This window comes from Gymnoscopelus microlampas, assembly GCF_963454915.1.
Source record: "Gymnoscopelus microlampas genome assembly, chromosome: 12".
Classification (NCBI taxonomy): domain Eukaryota; kingdom Metazoa; phylum Chordata; class Actinopteri; order Myctophiformes; family Myctophidae; genus Gymnoscopelus; species Gymnoscopelus microlampas.
The window spans coordinates 31,907,697-31,930,680 of record NC_139949.1 but is presented as its reverse complement, the minus strand read 5'-3'; the positions used below and the strand labels follow the sequence as shown (position 1 = coordinate 31,930,680).

General features: G+C 39.2%; 1 protein-coding gene across 1 annotated transcript; it reads right to left on the bottom strand.

Moving 5' to 3' along the window:
* Window positions 1-9,630: 9,630 nt before the first annotated feature.
* nufip2 (nuclear FMR1 interacting protein 2) lies at window positions 9,631-22,533 on the bottom strand. Its single transcript, XM_084075118.1, has 4 exons — window positions 21,980-22,533; window positions 16,407-18,053; window positions 15,359-15,391; window positions 9,631-14,833 (listed from the first exon to the last, which is right to left on the bottom strand). The coding sequence occupies exons 1-4, from the start codon at window positions 22,179-22,181 to the stop codon at window positions 14,781-14,783; spliced, it is 1,935 nt and encodes a 644-aa protein (XP_083931244.1). The 5' UTR covers window positions 22,182-22,533; the 3' UTR covers window positions 9,631-14,780.
* Between the last annotated feature and the right edge of the window lie 451 nt (window positions 22,534-22,984).

Here is a 22,984-nt window from a genome sequence, read left to right as displayed (position 1 = left end):
CTGGTGACGAAAAATGACGAAAAATGCTGGTGACGAAAAATGACGAAAAATGCTGATGACGAAAAATGACAAAAAATACTGGTGACGAAAAAATGCTGGTGACGAAAAGATGCTGGTGACGAAAAATGCTGGTGACGAAAAATGACGAAAAATGCTGGTGACGAAAAAATGCTGGTGACGAAAAATGACAAAAAATGCTGGTGACGAAAAATGGCGAAAAATGCTGGTGACGAAAAAATGCTGGTGACGAAAAATGACAAAAAATGCTGGTGACGAAAAATGTCGAAAAATGCTGGTGACAAAAAAATGCTGGTGACGAAAAATGACAAAAAATGCTGGTGACGAAAAAATGCTGGTGACGAAAAAATGCTGGTGACGAAAAAATGCTGGTGACGAAAAATGACAAAAAATGCTGGTGACGAAAAAATGCTGGTGACGAAAAATGACAAAAAATGCTGGTGACGAAAAAATGCTGGTGACGAAAAATGACAGAAAATGCTGATGACGAAAAATGACAAAAAATGCTGGTGACGAAAAATGCTGGTGACGAAAAATGTCGAAAAATGCTGGTGACGAAAAAATGCTGGTGACGAAAAATGACGAAAAATGCTGGTGACGAAAAAATGCTGGTGACGAAAAATGCTGGTGACGAAAAATGACGAAAAATGCTGGTGACGAAAAAATGCTGGTGACGAAAAATGACGAAAAATGCTGGTGACGAAAAATGACAAAAAATGCTGGTGACGAAAAAATGCTGGTGACGAAAAAATGCTGGTGATGAAAAATGACGAAAAATACTGGTGACGAAAAATGACGAAAAATGCTGGTGACGAAAAAATGATGGTGACGAAAAATGACAAAAAATGCTGGTGACGAAAAAATGCTGGTGACGAAAAGTGACGAAAAATGCTGGTGACGAAAAAAATGCTGGTGACGAAAAATGACCAAAAAATGCTGGTGACAAAAAATTTAAAAAAATGCTGGTGACGAAAAAATGCTGGTGACGAAAAATGACAAAAAATGCTGGTGACGAAAAAATGCTGGTGACGTAAAATGACGAAAAATGCTGGTGACGAAAAAATGCTGGTGACGAAAAATGCTGGTGACGAAAAATGACGAAAAATTCTGGTGACGAAAAAATGCTGGTGACGAAAAATTACGAAAAATGCTGGTGACGAAAAAATGCTGGTTTCGGTAGTGACACTACCGAAACGAAAAAAAAATGTTCCCCCAAAAACCTGTTAGGAGTACGTTTCAGGCAATTTAAAGTTGATTGGTAGTGACTTTTTTTTTGGTCCCTAACATTCATCGAGCTCAGGACTTAGTAATTTCTTTTTCCGTTTCGGTAGTGACACTACCGAAACGAAAAAAAAAAATGTTCCCCCAAAAACCTGTTAGGAGTACGTTTCAGGCAATTTAAAGTTGATTGGTAGTGACTTTTTTTTTGGTCCCTAACATTCATCGAGCTCTGGACTTAGTAAAAAAAAATCCGTTTCGGTAGTGACACTACCGAAACGAAAAAAAAAAAAATTCCCCCAAAAACCTGTTAGGAGTACATTTCAGGCAATTTAAAGTTGATTGGTATTGACTTTTTTTTTGGTCCCTAACATTCATCGAGCTCTGGACTTAGTAATTTTTTTCCCCAAAAAAACCTGTTACGAGTACGTTTCAGGCAATTTAAAGTTGATTGGTAGTGACTTTTTTTTTGGTCCCTAACATTCATCGAGCTCTGGACTTAGTAAATTATTTTTCCATTTCGGTAGTGACACTACAGAAACGAAAAGGAAAAAAAAATCCCCCAAAAACCTGTTAGGAGTACGTTTCAGGCAATTTAAAGTTGATTGGTAGTGACTTTTTTTTTGGTCCCTAACATTCATCGAGCTCTGGACTTAGTACATTTTTTCCCGTTTCGGTAGTGACACTACCGAAACGAAAAAAAAAAATGTTCCCCCAAAAACCTGTTAGGAGTACATTTCAGGCAATTTAAAGTTGATTGGTATTGACTTTTTTTTTGGTCCCTAACATTCATCGAGCTCTGGACTTAGTAATTTTTTTCCCCAAAAAAACCTGTTACGAGTACGTTTCAGGCAATTTAAAGTTGATTGGTAGTGACTTTTTTTTTGGTCCCTAACATTCATCGAGCTCTGGACTTAGTAAATTATTTTTCCATTTCGGTAGTGACACTACAGAAACGAAAAGGAAAAAAAAATCCCCCAAAAACCTGTTAGGAGTACGTTTCAGGCAATTTAAAGTTGATTGGTAGTGACTTTTTTTTTGGTCCCTAACATTCATCGAGCTCTGGACTTAGTACATTTTTTCCCGTTTCGGTAGTGACACTACCGAAACGAAAAGAAAAAAAAAATCCCCCAAAAACCTGTTAGGAGTACGTTTCAGGCAATTTAAAGTTGATTGGTAGTGACTTTTTTTTTGGTCCCTAACATTCATCGAGCTCTGGACTTAGTACATTTTTTTCCGCTTCGGTAGTGACACTACCGAAACGGAAAAAAAAAAAAATCGGTAGCACTTTACAATAATGACCCGTTATAAAGTATTTATAAACGTTTATAAGTAGTTTGTAGACTATTAACAAATCATTAACAACCTGTTTGTTGACATTGGTAAATGATTACTAAAACCTTTATAACTACAGTTACAAATCATTTGTAAAGTATTAGTAAGTAGTGAGCTATTCATGAATAAGCCATTTATATACATCTGTAAAAGATTATTAAATCATTTGCAACGACCCATTCTAAAGCATTTATAAACGTTTATAAGCAGTTTGTAGACTATTAACAAATCATTAACAACCTGTTTATTGACATTCGTAAATGATTACTAAAACCTTTATAACTACGGTGACAAATCATCTATAAAGGTATTAGTAACTATTCATGAATAAGCCATGTATAATACATCTGTAAATGATTATTAAATCATTTGTAACTGATGTTACATAATATATACAAGCTATTGGTAGCTTGTTCATGTTTAACATATGCTTTGTTAAACATTCCTAAAGTATCTATAAATCCTTAGTACATGTTATTATGTGCCCTATAGTAAAGTGAAGACAGTTCATCATTTACAACTGTCTGTTAATGTGTTTGTTCATGTTTAACATGCTTTGTAAAACATTCCTAAAATATCTATAAATCCTTTGTACATGTTATTATGTGCCCTACAGTAAAGTGAAGACAGTTCATCATTTATGACTGTCTGTTAATGTGGACTTTCTCCTTACCTGTTGCAAACTACCTGGCTTTCATGAATGCAGACACCAAACAATTACTAGAATTATCATTCATGTTAAGCAAATGATGCGTAAGACATTCGTAAAGAGTATGTAAACCATTTGTGGTGTTAGGGACCAAAAAAGTCACTACAAAGTACTACCAATCAACTCTAAATTGCCTGAAACGTACTCCTAACAGGTTTTTGGGGGGACGATTTTGGCCTCCACACTTAGTGATTATTTCGGATTTAACTTTCGTTTCGGTGGTGACCAACTTTCGTTTCGGTAGTTTGATTACAAAATGTAAGTTGTGTAAAAAATAATCTGACTATACTAAGTTGTTATTTGTTTGTTTAAGTCAGGCTATACTCTACTCAGAGTCATAAGTTTACAAAATGTACTAAAGTACAGTGAACGTCTGTGCGGTTTGTCTTCATCACTGAAAATAACGAACATGTAAACTGATGTCATGTGCAGTTGGGGTGAAGAAACACAACCATTTCACTCCTAATAATACCTATTTGATATCCTGACTTGCTGCTGTAGCTGAGGCTTGAACCTGTTACCTGCGGCTCACTAGTCAGTGACTCTATCCATTCACCTACAGCTGTTTCCTTGGAATCTGTGGTTCTGAAACGTTTTGTTGTCAACCCCCCAAATTGACATGTATTTGGGCAGTGGACCCCAATGTGAAAAGATGTAGTGTCAGGGCCCCCCATGAAAAAGATTTATATTTATGCTGTAACACTTTTTTTTTAAAGTTATTTGTCTTGTTTGTTGTTCAAGTCAAAGCACCAGGAAGGCTGTACTTGTCAGCCATCTGTTAGCTCAATGGGTTGAGACGCAGTATTCATGATCCAGAGGCCATGAGTTCAAATCCCATTGATGTCTTTCCTATGATTCTTTCCTTTGCAGACTGGCTTCCAGAAGATCAACTGAAAACTACCAGGAAGGCTATATTTGTCATCCAACTGTTAGCTCAATGGGTTGAGACGCAGTATACATGATCCAGAGGCCATGAGTTCAAATCCCATTCATGTCTTTCCTATGATTCTTTCCTTTGCAGACTGGCTTCCAGAAGATCAACTGAAAACTACCAGGAAGGCTGTACTTGTCAGCCATCTGTTAGCTCAATGGGTTGAGACGCAGTATACATGATCCAGAGGCCATGAGTTCAAATCCCATTCATGTCTTTCCTATGATTCTTTCCTTTGCAGACTGGCTTCCAGAAGATCAACTGAAAAGTACCAGGAAGGCTGTACTTGTCAGCCATCTGTTAGCTCAATGGGTTGAGACGCAGTATTCATGATCCAGAGGCCATGAGTTCAAATCCCATTGATGTCTTTCCTATGATTCTTTCCTTTGCAGACTGGCTTCCAGAAGATCAACTGAAAAGTACTAGGAAGGCTGTACTTGTCAGCCATCTGTTAGCTCAATGGGTTGAGACGCAGTATACATGATCCAGAGGCCATGAGTTCAAATCCCATTGATGTCTTTCCTATGATTCTTTCCTTTGCAGACTGGCTTCCAGAAGATCAACTGAAAAGTACCAGGAAGGCTGTACTTGTCAGCCATCTGTTAGCTCAATGGGTTGAGACGCAGTATACATGATCCAGAGGCCATGAGTTCAAATCCCATTAGTGTCTTTACTGTGATGCTTTCCTTTGCAGACTAACTTCTAGAAAAACAAGTTAAAACCACCAGGAAACCTGTAACTCTCAGCCTACAGCATAGCTCAACTGGTAGAGCGTCTATCCAATAACATGACTTGACTTGACTTGAGTGGGAATCCCACTCAAGTCAAGTCAAGTCAAGTCATGTTATTGGACAGACGCTCTACCAGTTGAGCTATGCTGTAGGCTGAGAGTTACAGGTTTCCTGGTGGTCTGTCCAATAACATGACTTGACTTGACTTGAGTGGGAATCCCACTCAAGTCAAGTCAAGTCAAGTCATGTTATTGGACAGACGCTCTACCAGTTGAGCTATGCTGTAGGCTGAGAGTTACAGGTTTCCTGGTGGTCTGTCCAATAACATGACTTGACTTGACTTGACTTGAGTGGGAATCCCACTCATGTCAAGTCAAGTCATGTTATTGGACAGACGCTCTACCAGTTGAGCTATGCTGTAGGCTGAGAGTTACAGGTTTCCTGGTGGTTTTAACTTGTTTTTCTAGAAGTTAGTCTGCAAAGGAAAGCATCACAGTAAAGACACCAATGGGATTTGAACTCATGGCCTCTGGATCATGTATACTGCGTCTCAACCCATTGAGCTAACAGATGGCTGACAAGTACAGCCTTCCTGGTACTTTTCAGTTGATCTTCTGGAAGCCAGTCTGCAAAGGAAAGAATCATAGGAAAGACATCAATGGGATTTGAACTCATGGCCTCTGGATCATGAATACTGCGTCTCAACCCATTGAGCTAACAGATGGCTGACAAGTACAGCCTTCCTGGTAGTTTTCAGTTGATCTTCTGGAAGCCAGTCTGCAAAGGAAAGAATCATAGGAAAGACATCAATGGGATTTGAACTCATGGCCTCTGGATCATGAATACTGCGTCTCAACCCATTGAGCTAACAGATGGCTGACAAGTACAGCCTTCCTGGTACTTTTCAGTTGATCTTCTGGAAGCCAGTCTGCAAAGGAAAGAATCATAGGAAAGACATGAATGGGATTTGAACTCATGGCCTCTGGATCATGAATACTGCGTCTCAACCCATTGAGCTAACAGATGGCTGACAAGTACAGCCTTCCTGGTGCTTTGACTTGAACAACAAACAAGACAAATAACTTTAAAAAAAATGTGTTACAGCATAAATATAAATCTTTTTCATCGGGGGCCCTGACACTACATCTTTTCACATTGGGGTCCACTGCCCAAATACATGTCAATTTGGGGGGTTGACAACAAAACGTTTCAGAACCACAGATTCCAAGGAAACAGCTGTAGGTGAATGGATAGAGTCACTGACTAGTGAGCCGCAGGTAACCGGTTCAAGCCTCAGCTACAGCAGCAAGTCAGGATGTCAAATCAAATAGGTATTATTAGGAGTGAAATGGTTGTGTTTCTTCACCCCAACTGCACATGACATCAGTTTACATGTACGTTATTTTCAGTGATGAAGACAAACCGCACAGACGTTCACTGTACTTTAGTACATTTTGTAAACTTATGACTCTGAGTAGAGTATAGCCTGACTTAAACAAACAAATAACAACTTAGTATAGTCAGATTATCTTTTACACTACTTACATTTTGTAATCAAACTACCGAAACGAAAGTTGGTCACCACCGAAACGAAAGTTAAATCCGAAATAATCATTAAGTGTGGAGGCCAAAATCGTCCCCCCAAAAACCTGTTAGGAGTACGTTTCAGGCAATTTAGAGTTGATTGGTAGTACTTTGTAGTGACTTTTTTGGTCCCTAACACCACAAATGGTTTACATACTCTTTACGAATGTCTTACGCATCATTTGCTTAACATGAATGATAATTCTAGTAATTGTTTGGTGTCTGCATTCATGAAAGCCAGGTAGTTTGCAACAGGTAAGGAGAAAGTCCACATTAACAGACAGTCATAAATGATGAACTGTCTTCACTTTACTGTAGGGCACATAATAACATGTACAAAGGATTTATAGATACTAGACCATACCCGGTCGACGCATGCGTGGGGGGATATGCGCACATGATCTGGCAACCCGGGAGGCAGTTCGTCCCATAGCTGGGCAGCCCCGTAACCATGGCGACAGTGTTTGACACAAAAACGCTAATAAGAAGCTGAGATTTGATGAAATTGAAAAACGGGCTTCACAGTTAAGTTCAGATGGTAATGGTCAATGGCTGTGTGCAAAATCAGAGCAATTGGTCCAGCCAGTGGGGAGAACCGGGTAGCTTCACCACCACCACTACAAACGCACAGAGGTTACTAGAATTATAGTAGGATTTTAGGAATGTTTTACAAAGCATGTTAAACATGAACAAACACATTAACAGACAGTTGTAAATGATGAACTGTCTTCACTTTACTATAGGGCACATAATAACATGTACTAAGGATTTATAGATACTTTAGGAATGTTTAACAAAGCATATGTTAAACATGAACAAGCTACCAATAGCTTGTATATATTATGTAACATCAGTTACAAATGATTTAATAATCATTTACAGATGTATTATACATGGCTCATTCATGAATAGTTACTAATACCTTTATAGATGATTTGTAACCGTAGTTATAAAGGTTTTAGTAATCATTTACGAATGTCAATAAACAGGTTGTTAATGATTTGTTAATAGTCTACAAACTGCTTATAAACGTTTATAAATGCTTTAGAATGGGTCGTTACAAATGATTTAATAATCTTTTACAGATGTATATAAATGGCTTATTCATGAATAGTTCACTACTTACTAATACTTTACAAATGATTTGTAACTGTAGTTATAAAGGTTTTAGTAATCATTTACGAATGTCAACAAACAGGTTGTTAATGATTTGTTAATAGTCTACAAACTACTTATAAACGTTTATAAATGCTTTATAACGGGTCATTATTGTAAAGTGCTACCGCCTTTTCAACTGCAATGAAAAAATAAATCTTTGCCTGCGGGTATCGCTGTTGAGGGATTTTGCCTGTGAAAAAAAGTGAAAATGAATGTCATAGAACCTTTAACCAGACTTGAGGTGTTGAGGCTCCAAGTCAGGTCCTCTGAGATGTGCACCCCGAGGAATTGGTGACCCTCTCAACCTCCTCACCCCTGATACTCAGACCCCTGTGACAACATGGCTTTCCCTTCCTGACGTCCATGATTATCTCCTTAATCTTCTTCGTATTCAGGTTCAGGTCATTGTCCTTGCACGATACAGCCACTGACTTCCTCTCTGAATGCAGGCTTTAATGTTTGCCAGCACCAGTCTCTCAAAGCACTTCATAATCACTGGCGTGAGAGCGACCAGCCTTTAGTCGTTATCCGAATTATTCGACTGTGGGCACCTCTAGTCCTTTACGCTGCGTGCGCCGAGTTTGAAGTCGTTCGGTCCCATATATGCACATGACCATTTATGGGCATAGCGGTTGGATCTATGGCCCTGGACAACCGGATCTATTAGTCCTTGTCCCTTTGATGCCCATATATGGAGATTGTTGGTGTCATCAGTATATGCCCATATATGGGCATGCTCCCTTTTGTGCCCATATATGGAGCTGACTGATTTGTTTGCGCCTGATGCCATGACGACACAATGAGGTTAGACAACACGCTCCATATTTGGGTGTAGCTGCATTGAGAATCCTTATAATTATGGTTATAGCTGAGTCATAGTGACATGATGAGCATAGTGTCACCGGCCGGCCCCAGTCGGTCCTCCCTTAAGTAAATGTTAATATAGGATGAGATGGCAAGATATTTCTCATAGTTCAACATGTCCTTCATATGACTGCATTTTCAGATTCAAGAATAAGATGTTTTTTCTGCAAGATATTTAGAAGTGGAATGGTTGTTTAGTGCCCACTTCTTTTTCTCAGAGGCTGGCCTTATTCATCATAAGAGGAGTTTACATAATTGTATTGCTTTATGCCTACTTACACCTAGAAAATAAATATTAGCTGAATTGAAATGATATGCTCACAGCCCCGCCTGCACCGGCAAGGATCTAAATTAGTTTAGCAGACGGTCAGTTCAGATGTCATGAGCCTGCAGGAGAGTTTGGGAGAAGATCCATTACTGAGTGAAAGGTGCCTTGCTACAGCTTTTGTGCTGTGAAGGCAAATACGGCAGGTGGTCACCATAGCACTTTCACAGGCATGCATTTTTTTCACTGGTTTTGACAAACATTGACATTCCGTTTGGAATGCTTCATATTGGCAAAATCTGGAGCTTAAATTCACTGCAGGTCTAAGTGCTATTATAGGTAGCCTACACAGTATGTAAGACGCAACATGTCTAAAATAGTTGAACTTGCCCTTTAAATATTTTCTCACATTCATTGTGTTCATAATGACTCAGCATTGTGCTTAACAGGGCGGATCCTAAGGTTAAAAGCCTTCAACACATGAAGAGTCCCAATTCCGATGGCATGGGCAAAAAAACAATAGGCAAAGGTTTAAAGCATAGTGTAGGATTGATACTAGGATTGTAAATTGAGGGGAAACTAAATTAAACAGTATATAAGCTGCAGACTATACTAGGCCAGTAGTTATTCACTGTTTCCTTGGCTTGTAAAGTCTCACATTTCTAGAATTTATACAATTACTTAGTAGCATTTTAACATTTGATTTAAGTCAATATTAAAAGCAGCCTATTTTGCGAGTATCCACTTTTTAAAATCCCATTTCATATTTTCTTGTAAAAATGTTGACCAATATACACAGAACTGACACCATACACAATTCTTAATGAAAATTTGACATTTTAATGGAAACTAAAATTGTGAACACTTGTTTTTTTAATTGAATTAAATCTATTACATTGTTTGGAATTTGAGGGTTATTATCATGCTTTTAAAAAAGGAACATTGTAATGTGACACTTGTTAAATTCAAAGAAAAAAATAATTAAACAATCAGACTGCACACTTAAAAACTGTAAATGTCAAGTTGTAAGACATTTGAGAAAGAGTTGCAATTGACCATTTTGACAGGGCAGCTATTTTGCTATTCTGACACATGGTTGGGGAAACTCTGCCCACCCCTTGGGTGGGGGTGTACTGTAAGAGCAAAATGGCCACCGTCTGAATATGGTCAACCGCCTTATTTTCTGGGGGCTAGAAGTGAAGAGGTGAAAGAGGAGAAGCAAACTTATAATGCATCAACAAGCACATAGCCATTTGAGATGACACAGAGAAACAGAACGAACATGACTCGGCACCACATAGCCTATCACCTCTCCACACAAACATTTGCAGAACAGAATCCTGTTAAGACGCGCAATGCTCATGGTTATGCCCCATGTTTGTAAGTGTAAATACTGTACCTCTCAGGTGCCAGAGGAACATTAAAAAGTACCCCCCCAAAAGAAAAAGAGAAAGTCTTCCCCAGAGGCAAACACAGCAGTAAGAGGGACAGTTTTAAAATTGAGCACAAACACCAAGTCCAGCATTTCCCTTTACAGACAATTGATTACTGGATGAAGCAGCAGCACTTTAGGTATTAGTTTCTCTCTAATAATTTCTCCTTGCTCATACCATAAGTCATATCACACTCATGAAATGACATTCAGCTGCTACAGTATTGACTCCTCAAAGATCCTCCCAAGCCCTGCAGATTGTCACAAAGCTGGGCATCACATCACCTATCTGTGCGTGGGTCATAAAGTAAAGTAGCTGAATATCTGAGTTGTGCAACTTTGGCGAAAGCAGATTTAGAGTTGTCAAACTGTAAGTTAATACCCCATAACTCACTCTCCTTACAATATAATTAACAATACACAGGGGGGCAGGGGGGAGCAATGCATTAACAGGAACACTTGATGTACGGTTTTCCCATTACTTCACCATGACTATTTGAGGAAAATCGTTAAAGTAATTTGTATAAAATGTGTTGAAAAGAGTAGCATTTACCATCAGCTTCAAATATATTAATATTGATGCTATATGGGAAAAATAGGTCTACTTCAGTCTTGATCAACAACTAAACAGTCTAAAACTGTATGATCAAAAATGAGAAATCGTAATTCTCCCTATCATAATCCTCTGAAATAAAGTAGTTTGATACTAATTGTGCATCTATGGATAAATTAAGTGACAATTCAAAAATAAACTTAGTATTTAAAAACATACACAAAGTTAAAATATGTATTGTTAAATCAGTTCAAATTAAAAATGTGCTACCTCTGACCTTAACTTGACGATGGACTGGCATGTCTATACATCAGCAAGCAGTTCTCACAAAAATCAGTCCCATTCAAAGTGATTTTGGCTTTCGGTCACACAATTTTCAAGCCATAACAGTTAAAAATCTAGCAAACATCTAAAACGCACATTGCTTTCAACTACTTCCATGTCAGTTAAAGAAATAAAGACAGCTGTAAGAACATTTGACTAGCAAACATTACAGGGAAGAAAAAAAAAAACATGGCACGGATATATGCTGGAAGCAGTTTTTAAACAATCAAAATCGCTGTAAAAGTATATTTATCACACAGGCACCTGAACATGAAACAGATCTTTCTTTTAAAATAAGGGGAACTTGCATATAATAGGAAGAACTCACTATGCACACGCCCACAAACAAGGCCAAATGGCCAAACTCATTCAAAACCCAGAGGCCTGCTTCAGCATCCTTGAGGTGATTGCACATCCTGAGGGGGGAGGAGAAAACAAAGAATCCACATGTTCAAGCACACCAACACCCCCCCATCATTGTATTACCATATACTCCACTATCAAGAGCCAGTTTTTGGTTTTGCAGGCTACGTACAATGTTAAATAATGTCTATCTTTTCTTTAATGCATATTCAGTATAGCCTTGATGCTGTATTAAGTGCCTTAAAATATGAGGAGCCTTGGTGCAGGTGGTGTGTGACATCTGATTTCCCTGTAGCCAGGACAATCCTCAAAACAAAAACAAAAAAAAACTGCTCAAAGGCCATTCACCATAAGACAAAAGTTAAAACTCACATACTGATTTTGACCACCCTGTTTTACATTTAGAAGCACGTAGAACTGTTCACTGTCCATTCAGATGCAATTTATAGTTTGAGACCGGTTCAATGCATTGCACTGTATATTCATACATTACAGACATTTAGATGATGGGAGCCTGATTGAGTCACTTTGTCTATCGAGCATGGGCATTCAAAAGAGAACACAATGCCAATATTTATGCCAGATTTTCGGCTATCGTTAAAAACACACAAAGTATAAATATTAATGGACAACATGCATTCAGAAACACCTCATTGACCAGGTAAGACCATTTTGTTCTCATTATCTGAAAATACACACATCAGTCACGCAATGTACAATGGAACACTCATCCGTCACGCAATGTACAATGGAACAAAAACACAAAGCATAAATTCTAGACGGCTACCAGGGCTTAGCCAGAGGGAAGTGAAAGGTCAAAGTTGTACAAAACATAATTGCAATTATGTCTTACAGTTCCCTACCTGTGTTTAATACAAGTTGTGACATGGCCTAATCATCAAACATAGGAAAGAACTAGACTTGAAAGCTCAGAGCTAGATTGTAGCCGCTTGATAAAATAAGACTTGCTACACCATAAACAAACGAAAACTGAATCATCAAAAACTGCAAGATTATGTTCAATTCAAGGAAATCAATGCAGAGAAATGTGCTTCACTAAGTGAAATTCAAAGGCTTACAGCTTACAATGATCAATTGCAAGCCATGACAACTTTCATCAAATGAAATAATTTGGTGTTCTGTTACAGCATATGAGATTATACAACAGGACTCCAATTAAGCATTTAAACCATTTTAAATTTGGGCACATTACATGACAGGGACCATTTGGCAGGGAACAAAAGAAAAAAAAGAAAATATTTAACATAGTCATGGCTTTATCAACACTACCTGAGTTACATTTAATAGTTCTGTATTTATCTTATTTTTCTGAAAAGTAACAGCCCAGAGCCATTCTTTCAAGGAGTTTCTCATCAGTACATATAGATCTCTCTTGTAATTAAAAGATAAAAGCAATTAGTTTACATAAAGTGCTATTAATCCACACAAACCAAATCACATATTCTAGACGAAGGAAACTTGAATAATTATCGTCCTTATCCGATAACCAATCCTGGAGATTGTATTAACATAATGCCATGGCCAACCAATTAGCATGTTGCGTAATTTGGGCTCCCTAGACTTGTATAGAACTTTTGAAAAAGCCTTGTCTACTAAACTGATTTCACAATATTTAAACTATGCAAGAGTTTATTTAATTGATAAGATCACAACATCTTAAACTTTTGGGACACAGAAATATGCCAATTAACTACTACAGGCAAAAACTGCATTTTGTGTGATGTTTTTGAGGTCCCATATAACCCATTTCACAAGCTATAGGGACTGCATGGTGTTATTGCACACTCATTTGCAAACTAAGAATATCCACAGTATAACATAATACGTAGTACTATTTATCTTCACATTTTAACACAATATGACAAAGTGGCTAGTCAGGGACCCTGGATTAGTATTGCAAATGTGTTGTTACTGTTATCTTTGTGTGGTAATGAACAGTGACCTTCTGATTTACTCATCTCCACCAGTAAACATGCAAGACATACAATGCCATAGTAATTTTCTCAGGCAGACAGTTGAAGAACAATGCTGAGTTAGCAAAAGATAGTGAATTTCAACAGGTTTTGAAGAATGAAAAAAAAAAAAAAAAGACTTGGGAACAAATGTAAATTAACCATTTTCCTAATGGAGAAAATGTAGCAAAAATAATTTGCATGGACATCCTGAGTCTTCCTTTTCAAAAAAATGCTCAAAACACAGAATACCACTTATGATACCCCAAGTGGCATTCTGTGCTCGTCACATTCACCATATCCCTAAACTCTAATATTCACATAATATAATGATTCATATAATATGATACGGTATACTGTATGAATCTGAATTTAAGAATAGGTTGAACGAAACTTATATCATTTGATCACATGAAATGTATGGAGTTTTAAAGGATAAAAGTAAAAGACTTTGATGAAGACATTGAACCAAAACCTGATTCTAAAACTGTTAGTACACCCAGTATGGAACAACAGAAATGAAGGAGCGTGGCTTTCGTTCACATCTGGCACTTCTGTTTTCTGTGCTCTGGGGTCCTTATGCAGCATGTATCACACTGCAGTGTATCATGTAGGACAAATAGTGTCATGGGAGAGAGCAGAGCAAGCAGTTATTTACTGGGCATTCTAATTTCCTCCATGTAATTAAGACAAATGTTGTCCCTCACTGGATAGGGCCTGACAATACCGCTCAACGTTCACTCAATTTGCAGTTTAACATGACTGCTAACCATTCAGTTTCACAAGTTCAAGGCATTCTTTTCAAAGTGTGTTCTCGTCTTTTGTGATGATTTCGAATTTGCACACAGATGCTGTGGAAATTTTAAAATATATCTACAAGGAACTAATTGAATGCATGGAGAAACAAAATGATTGAGGCAGCCTACAGTCACACTGACAGTTGCCACAGTTCAATGGACAACAGGATAAAGGCTTGGGAGGTGCAGTCCAACACCTCCTTTGAGATACTCCCAATATTTGTAAAGAGCTATGACACAGCATGTCTATCACAGCGCAGTGTCGCTAGTGTCCATTCATATAATTTGGAGAGGCACCACATAACTCCTGCACACTTCTTTCGAGTCTGTGTTTCTGAATTAAGTCCAACCACCTGATGCCCCCAAAGGTCCATCATTCCACCCCATGTCCCAAACATATTCCATTATGACACACAAATGTCTATTTCTCACAGTCAATTTAGTTATCCAACAGGATCATGACATCCGTGGTAGAGAACTGCAGCACCCAGGAGAGGAGTAGGTTAGTACTGTGGGCAATCTACCTCACTGATTAGGTCCATCCTTGGTCTCATCATAAACCACTACTCTTTTTGGATCTAGAGTGAGACATCGGGAGAGAAAGATAACACATGATTAGACAAGTTGAAACTTGCATCCAAAGACAAACGTGTATGCTTTTTAAATCCATTTGGCCCCCTTGTGTCCGGGTGCCATGGCTTCTGGCTTTTCTGTTAACTCTGCATAAAACAGAAGCAGTAATGGTAGGGTTTTTTTCTGTTAGCTTTGCATAAAATAGAAGCAGTAGTGGTATCCTCTTTGTCAAAGCTTGACTGATGGACAAATGGATGGAAGTCTTATCCAATTTGGTTCTGACAAACATGCTACACATTCAAGGACATTTCTTAGTAGTGACTTGTGCGGTTGAATTTATGGTGAGGAGATAAACAAATTGACTCGACGTCAATTCAGTAACTTTCTTTATCGGACCTCTTCCACATCAGTGCTGACCTGTTTACATTTTGTAATAATTTTTAAGTACAATTTTGGCACTTTTGTAATTATTTCACATCTAAAATACCTAAATAGAATTATTTAAACGTAAACCAGTGAATATAATTTACCTTGTTTTTGCAAGTTGAAAATGTATTCCATTTCTGTCAAAGGCAAATGAAGAGTATTAGATCAAGACACTCAAAAACAGCCAGCACACACACACAATACACTTTCAGGCTAAACATTAGGGCTGGGCGATGTTCAAATCAATATCACGATTAATGAACAATTATATTTAAAAAAAAAGTGAAAATAGCAGATCTACAAGCTTTGTCACGATGCAACGCATTGAGTTTGTAGATCGGCTATTTTATCTATTTTTGTACGCCACCATTGTACAACGAAATATGATAAGTGGTTAAAGGTAGGGTAAGTAATATTCCTTTGTTAAAATAAGTTTTAAAGAAAACTATATATTCTGATGGTAATCATTGCTATGGAGTGTTAGTTCAGAAACAGGGTCTCCCTGTCTCTCCAGTTCTTTAATAAAGACAAAATTTCGGGTTTCATTTTCAGATCCGGGTAACAATTTTATCCAATCAGGAAGAGAGAACTCATACATGATAAACAAGTGAAATTGGAAGTGATGACACACAGAAATGAGCAGACAAAATTGAAACTAAATATAAAAAGCTGAAAATGGGTACTCTCTCCTGATTGGTTGGAAATGTGCCCCCCACCACACCTGAAAATGTATTTTCGGTTTATTAAAGAGCCTGAGAGATGAGGGACCCCGTTATTGAACAATCACTCTATAGCAATAATTACTATCCGAATGTAGAGCTTTAGTTTAATATTTTAACAAAAAACTTTGTTTTGACCAAAAATATCGCTTACCATGCCTTTAATCAGACTTATCACTTTAGTCAATTATTTAAAAAAATCTTATAATTTGTTTAAGTCAATGTGTTAATATATAATAAATAAATATATATTTTAAAAAACTACACAAAATAAATTGATTCTCAATTATTCTATCAACCTCCATGAGCAAGATCAAGTCGGTTATTGAATCTATATCGGTTTCGATACATTTCCGGTTAATTGCTCTGCCCTACTACACATCAGAGTATTATCAATAGAGAAATGATGAAGAGATAAGCTGATGAAAGTTACCTTTAGTGTGATAAGTGACAGCAGCTTTAACATCGAAGGGACCCCAGCTACACCTTCTATCAAGGTTTTTTGAATGGGCCTGCTCTTTAGATGAGCCAAATGACAAGGTGGTCAGTAGGCCCTGCACATGCTTAGCACCATTGTCTTTACTGGGGACCAACACAGAACAACCTGGACTCTTGGCCTCCACTTTTGTTTTATCCTGGCCGCGTAGATGGGTCTTTGTTTCTTCCTCAGCCACTGCACAAACGCTAGGGACACAAGTCCTTTTCTCTGGGTCTTGAGCCAATGTCAATGGCTCTGGGATTGATGAGCTAGAGTCAAGGCATGGCTGGGCAACCTGGGCTGAAACAGGGGAACACTCTCCGTGAAATGTGACCACAGTAGGTTTATCCTCCACAGTAAGTTGCCCATTTCCTCCTTCTGCGCCCAAGCTCGGCTCATTGATGAAGGAAAGTCCCCACTGATTCTGGAAGATATCGCCCAAGGCTTTCTGATTTGTCTGAGCAGCCGGTGCATCAAGTTGGCGAGCACTAGGGAGCACAGGTTGCATATTTAAAGGGTAAATTAAAAGAGTACACTTTCTAGGCTCGTAAACTTCTGCATCCACAGCACTGGTTGTAGAGCTACAGTTACTGTCCAAAGGAGATGCTACATTCTCACCACTTGGGAGAGAAGGGGCTGGTGGAATACTACTAGCAGCAGGGGCAAAGAAGGTACCCATTGATGGGCAGCTGTTTCCATTACCAGAAACAGGACCATTAGTAAAGCTAGCTGAGGTGATCGTTTTCATAGCTGACATGGGGACCTGTGACAGTCTAACAGGCGGAGGCAGCGTCTCGGCTCCACCTTGGGCTTTGTTGAGGTTCTCCTTTACTTTACTTGCATAACTGATCTTGGGCACAATTTTAGCACTGCTATTGTCCACAGGAAATACTGGAGGGGGCTTGAACAAAGTCCATGAGTCCTCTTTTGAAGAGGAAAGCTTTGCTTTGTGCCTTTCCTCAAACTTCTTACCAAAGGTGCCTACAGGTTTGCCATCCGAGTTTTTCCTCTGAGATTCACCCATTGGAGTCTCAGAGGTAACTGCCCGTCTAGCTGCTGAGTGAACTTCTACTTTATGGACAGGCCTGAAGCCATCCAGTCTCGAATTTACTCCCTTCTCCGTCTCTGGATTAAAAGCCCCAGAATCCTGTGTTGCGTTTCCCTGCTGCATGTCCTTCTCCTTTTCTTTACTCATATTCTCAATGTGCTTAATGCTGTTACATCTGGCCTTGCGTTTCTTAGGAGTAGTATATCCACCTTCGGAGCCACTGCCATCATTGTCCAGCGACTGCTTGCTTGAATAACCATTTGTAATGAAGCCACAGTTTACAATGCCATTTTGAAGCAATATAGGGTCTTTCTTATCCAATGACTGGCCCTCAGTGTGATGCAAATCCAGGGCCTTTTCCTTGTCATTTTTTAGGTCCATATTCTTCTTATGGTCCAAACCTTTGCCGCTCACTTTTGGAGCAGTTGTGTACAGCTTTTGTGTCGCCTTCTGTTTCACGTTTGTATTTATCATGTGTCTGTTACCATTGCTGCTGGAGGGAAACGACATAGCAACAGTATCCTCTTCCTCACCGATGTTTATTTTTCTATTACCTGAAAAGGGAAGTACAATCAGGTTAAAATCCATTGTGGGAAAAGTTAAAGCACTGTCAACTCTACATTCATAACTACATTCAGTGGTGGCCCTGCTCCGAATAGGAAAAAAGTTGCAAAAGACTACAAAAGTAATGCTTGTAGTCTTATTGCTCACTCAAAAAGGTAATGCATGTCATTTTCCCACCTACAGTATACGTCAACAATATGTCCATCTATCCATTTAAATAACTGTTAAATTACATCTGTGACTGGCGCTGGGAATGTTTGGTACTGATGAAGACAGCAAAACACCCGTTAATTTTAATCCCATCCTACATAAATAATTAGGCTGCATCATAGTGACAGAAAAGAGGTTAATTTATATACAATACTGAGGGCATTTGGCTATGGAAAGTATTTCTGATTCAGTTACCCCCTTTGCCACAAAAGTGCCTTGAACAATTACTGTGGTCTGGGTCAAGGATCATTAAGTACATTTCTGCAGTTTTTGTAAGATAATTTGCCATTACCCTCTCTTTTGCCATTTTAGGGATTGCTGCGTACAGCATTTATATTGAATGTATTTATAAGCCAATGAATGTAGCATAGTTGAGTTGTGTGTAGGTACGATTAACGGTCTAGAGTTCAATTTGCATTTTAACTTGCTTAAGTACATGATGTTTCTTTACTACAGTTCTGGTCTTACAGCTCACACTTGCATTCAATTGATTCATGTAGAGAATGAGTATCTAAATATTGTTCACATCTGGAAATAAAATGTGTTTCTGCTGTTCTATAGTTTGCTTCCAAGCTAAAAATTAAAAGTGCACTATCAAGTCAACAAAACAAAAAACATGACTCATGTAAAAAAAAAAAATGTGGCTCATGTAGCTGTATGTGGATGTATTTGCTTATTATACCTGTGCATAAACTATTTATTCAATAGTACAACACCTCAAATCATAGCATGCCCAGGCTGTTGGGGAAACCGTGATACTTTTGTGTAATAGACCGTACAGAGCAGGCGATTTTCACTTATAGTTTGGATTTGGCAGCTAGAAAGTATTAGCAAAATTGTTCATAGCTTGTCTGGGTGAACAGCAAGCATTGATCAATCAGTGTTGGCCTAAGCGTGTCATTTGAAGCAACCATACTGCGAGCTGTTCGCGTGATTTCAGACTGACAGCACAACATGCAACAGGCCCACCCGAAAGAAACATACACAGCATTAGCAATAGCCTATGACAACTACCGTCACCCAAGTTTTCCAACTTTAACACCGCAAATCGTTCATATGCGGTATAAGAGGGAACTAGCATCAATTGATACAAATGTAAGACAACCAATGTATCTATAGGGAAAGGGCGTAGCGATGTCACAGTTTCGTCACGCCGTTAACTCCGCCCACTTTGGCCGCCATAAGCCTTAGCTTGTTTGGTCGCGCTGGTACATCCGTACATCACTCTGTAGTGAGCATGCAGCAAGTGTAGATGGTGTACATGATCTTCCATCTCTCTACTATCTTTGTGGTCGCGCTGGTACATCCTGGTACATCACTCTGTAGTCCTGTGCTCGTTGTTCTCAGCAAGCAGCAAGTGTAGACACTGTGTACATGATCTTCCATCTCTCTACTATCTATCTGGTCACGCTAGTACATCCTTGTACAACACTCTGTAGTCCTGCTCGTTCAGCAAGCAGCAATGTGTAGACGATGTACATTATCTTCCACCTCTCTTCTATCTATATCTAACTTGTATAATCTCTAACACATATGCTTCTGTGCTCAAACAAGCATGACAGCACACAATAAAAATATAAACATCTGTTGTGCTCAGAGTCTCAGAGCAGAGCATCGGCTAAGTGGCTAGGCTAGCAGTTTGAATGGGACGTTTACGGCAGTATTAGCTAAATCTGGCATTAAAAAAAAAAGAATTTATATCGAATATCTTAAATACAATGAAACAAACACATTTAGGCTCTCTACCCGTGTTCAAACAAGCATGACAGCACACAATAAAAATATAAACATGTTGTGTTGATAAGACCGTTTCTGGGAGAGAATCAGCGTTGCCATGTCGGCTTATTATAAGCGACTTTGGGCAGAACTTTTTCTGGCTTTTTCTGTTAAGTTGCTTGTAAAATTGGTATTTGAGACGGGTTGCGTTTTTTGTGTGGCTTATTTATAAAGTGTTATTGCTTATTTAGGCTTGTTTCCAAAAAAAATAAAAATAAACCAGTGGTTCTCAAATATTGTCATGAATATTGTCTGTGCCAGGGAGCATTTGTGTTGTTAGAATGTTTAAAAAAAAATCCAAATATTGTTTATTTTATTGCAAGAGTTTTTTTTTAAATAGCCTATGTACAAGCTCACGTGAGCTTGTAGATCGGCTATTTTTTTCAAGTAGCCAATGTCACAAAGCCACTTCTTGCTTGTTTTCATATACCTGGTTGCTTATTTCTCTCGCGAAATCTGGCAACACAGGTCCCGTTCCATTCACTTACTAGCTCAATGATTAATGAATGAACAATATAATAATAATAATAATAATAATAATAATAATAATAATACTTCGCTAATAATAATAATAATATATAGATAATCAGTACTCAAGATGACTATATTTTATTTTCGGTTCAGGTGAACCAATATGAAATGAATGATTGTGACTCTGACTGGGCACTGTCATTACAGGGGCACAGATGTAATGACATTTTTCCCAGGTAGCGTGCCTTTGCGTCCGCGTTCAGCTTCTCTCTGTATGGTAATGTCATGCATTGCCCGGTCCATCTTCTGTCCTTTAATGTGTTGTAGACTTTACACAGACTGTGCGTTCAGGACACGTTGTGAGTAACTGTCAATGTTGTTATTGATACGAGGCTAAGTAAGATGGCTGCCGAAATACGTCACTGGTAGCTAGGCTCCGCCTCGACTCCTCCCTATGCCCGTTCCCTATATCGAGTTAAAAACACTAAGCGAGCGTGACGGGAAATATCTATGCTAGCTGTGCAGGTTAACTTTAGCATTAGCTTACACTAATACTCTAACATGGCCGACAGGAAATGGATCCACGGAACATTCCAGTGGAGCCGGCATGTTTTCCTAGAACTCCACACAAGGTGTTGTTCCAATAAAAAAAACAATCTCTGGCTGCACATCGTCGTGCACACACACTGGGACCGCTATGATGCACGGTTCTCGTGCAGGCTATCCTTCACACCGTGGAAAGCACACGTAGAACGGCTGGTGAAACGCGGCGCACACAAGGTCAATCCCCGATATGTCAAAGCACCCACCAACTGTCACGCAACGTCACCTAAACGAGCGTTAGCTTAACTTTATCGTCGCTTTTGGAATCAATTTTTTGGCCTCGCGTTGCTTCATCATCGCCAGTAACATGCGTTGTTATCTCATCCGGTTTAACTAACATCTAGCTTACACACCTTCAACTGCGATGGAGTTAACGGTTAGTTAACGTACTTCGGTCGTCGCGCGACCATTTCATTTAGCTCGACCAAAAAAAAAAACATGGATGCCCCCCCCCCCCCTCTCTCCAACTGAAAAAGTGTCGACGCAACTCACAACGTTACTTTAGGTTTAAAACCAAACAAAAAATAGTTATAGCAATGATAATAACGTATTCTTTGTCGAGCGAAAGAAACGCTCGCGCGACTACGTGTATGCAAAATTAGCCGCGAGTTAGCTATAGCTAAAGCCTCTGGGTTGCACTTCGCCCGTACGAGGGCGTCGCGCGGCGAAAATAGCCGATCTGCAAGCTCACTGCGCGTGGCGTGAGCGACGCGCGGTGAGCTTGCAGATCTGCAATTTTGTCGCCGAGCTAGCAAATATAACGCTAGCCCCCCGTTTGGTCGTCTGTGTGGCTGACATTAGCTGACTAAGGCTAGCATGATAACGGTGTATGCTAACTTTTTCTCCAACCCCTAACCTGTTTTCTTCTTCGTCGTCGCTTCCTGGTGCTGCTGGTACTGGATGTTGTGGCTCTGGTCATGTTTTATTAAAGCTGTGTGTTGAGCAGAGGGCTTGTCTGTGTCTGTGTCTCCTTGGTGCTGCTGTCCCTGATGTCTCTCTGTGTGTGGTGGTGGTGGTGGTGCTGGAGCCCGCAGCAGATCTTTGGGCTGTTCCTCCATTGAAGTGTGGACGGTTCTTCTTCTTGTCCAGATTCAGAACAGTCCAATCAGTGCCAGTGGAAAACGGAAGCTATTTGAAGCTCTGGAAACGTCAGCAGTTTAAACGTCTAAAAAAACGATACTATTTTGGGTGGTCACCGCCAGCCACCACCACCACCACCGCTCCTATGTGTTGCATTTAAGGTGTAGCTATTCTGAGAAAAGAACGGGGTCTGGGACCGTTAAAATACGGCGAAAAATACTATGTCATCTGCTGCACGAAATGAACACGGTGGTGTTGTTTTTTTACGTGTTGACCAGCCGCCCGGAACGGTTTGCAGACTGGACGATAACACGGGTGGGGTTTGGTTCGGTGGAGTGTAATCATATGACCAATGGAGCTGCCACGTCTCCATGCGGGGGACACTATCTGGGGGGAGTGGGGGTGGAGGGAGGAGGAGGAGGAGAAGTGCCCCGCAGAGGGAGACTATCTTTTTTTTAGGAAACTAATTTCATATTATCCTTAAAGAAATATATTTGATTGTATTTATGTATTTATTTATTTACGTTAAAGGAGTATAGCAGAAGAAAAGTGGGCAAAGCCCTCCGGTGGGGAAAAATCATGAGTTTAACATTAATTACTTTACTACAAAAGTATTGGCATCAAAATATTAAAGTACCAAAGGTAAAAGTAGGCTACTCCCATTTCACAGGTTTCAAATGTATACATTTGAAAATAGCACATCTAAGCTCACAAAGCATTGCGATGCCAGCTATGCCTTGTGAGCTTGTAGATCGGCTATTTTCAAATGGCTGAAATGTAC

Excerpts from the sequence above, each read along its gene's own strand:
- nufip2 (XM_084075118.1), bottom strand. The coding sequence starts at position 22,181 with ATGGAGGAACAGCCCAAAGATCTGCTGCGGGCTCCAGCACCACCACCA. Across the intron at positions 18,054-21,979 it reads GACGACGAAGAAGAAAACAG|GTAATAGAAAAATAAACATC; the intron begins GTTAGGGGTTGG and ends TTCCCTTTTCAG. Across the intron at positions 15,392-16,406 it reads TGTCACTTATCACACTAAAG|AAATGGAATACATTTTCAAC; the intron begins GTAACTTTCATC and ends TGCCTTTGACAG.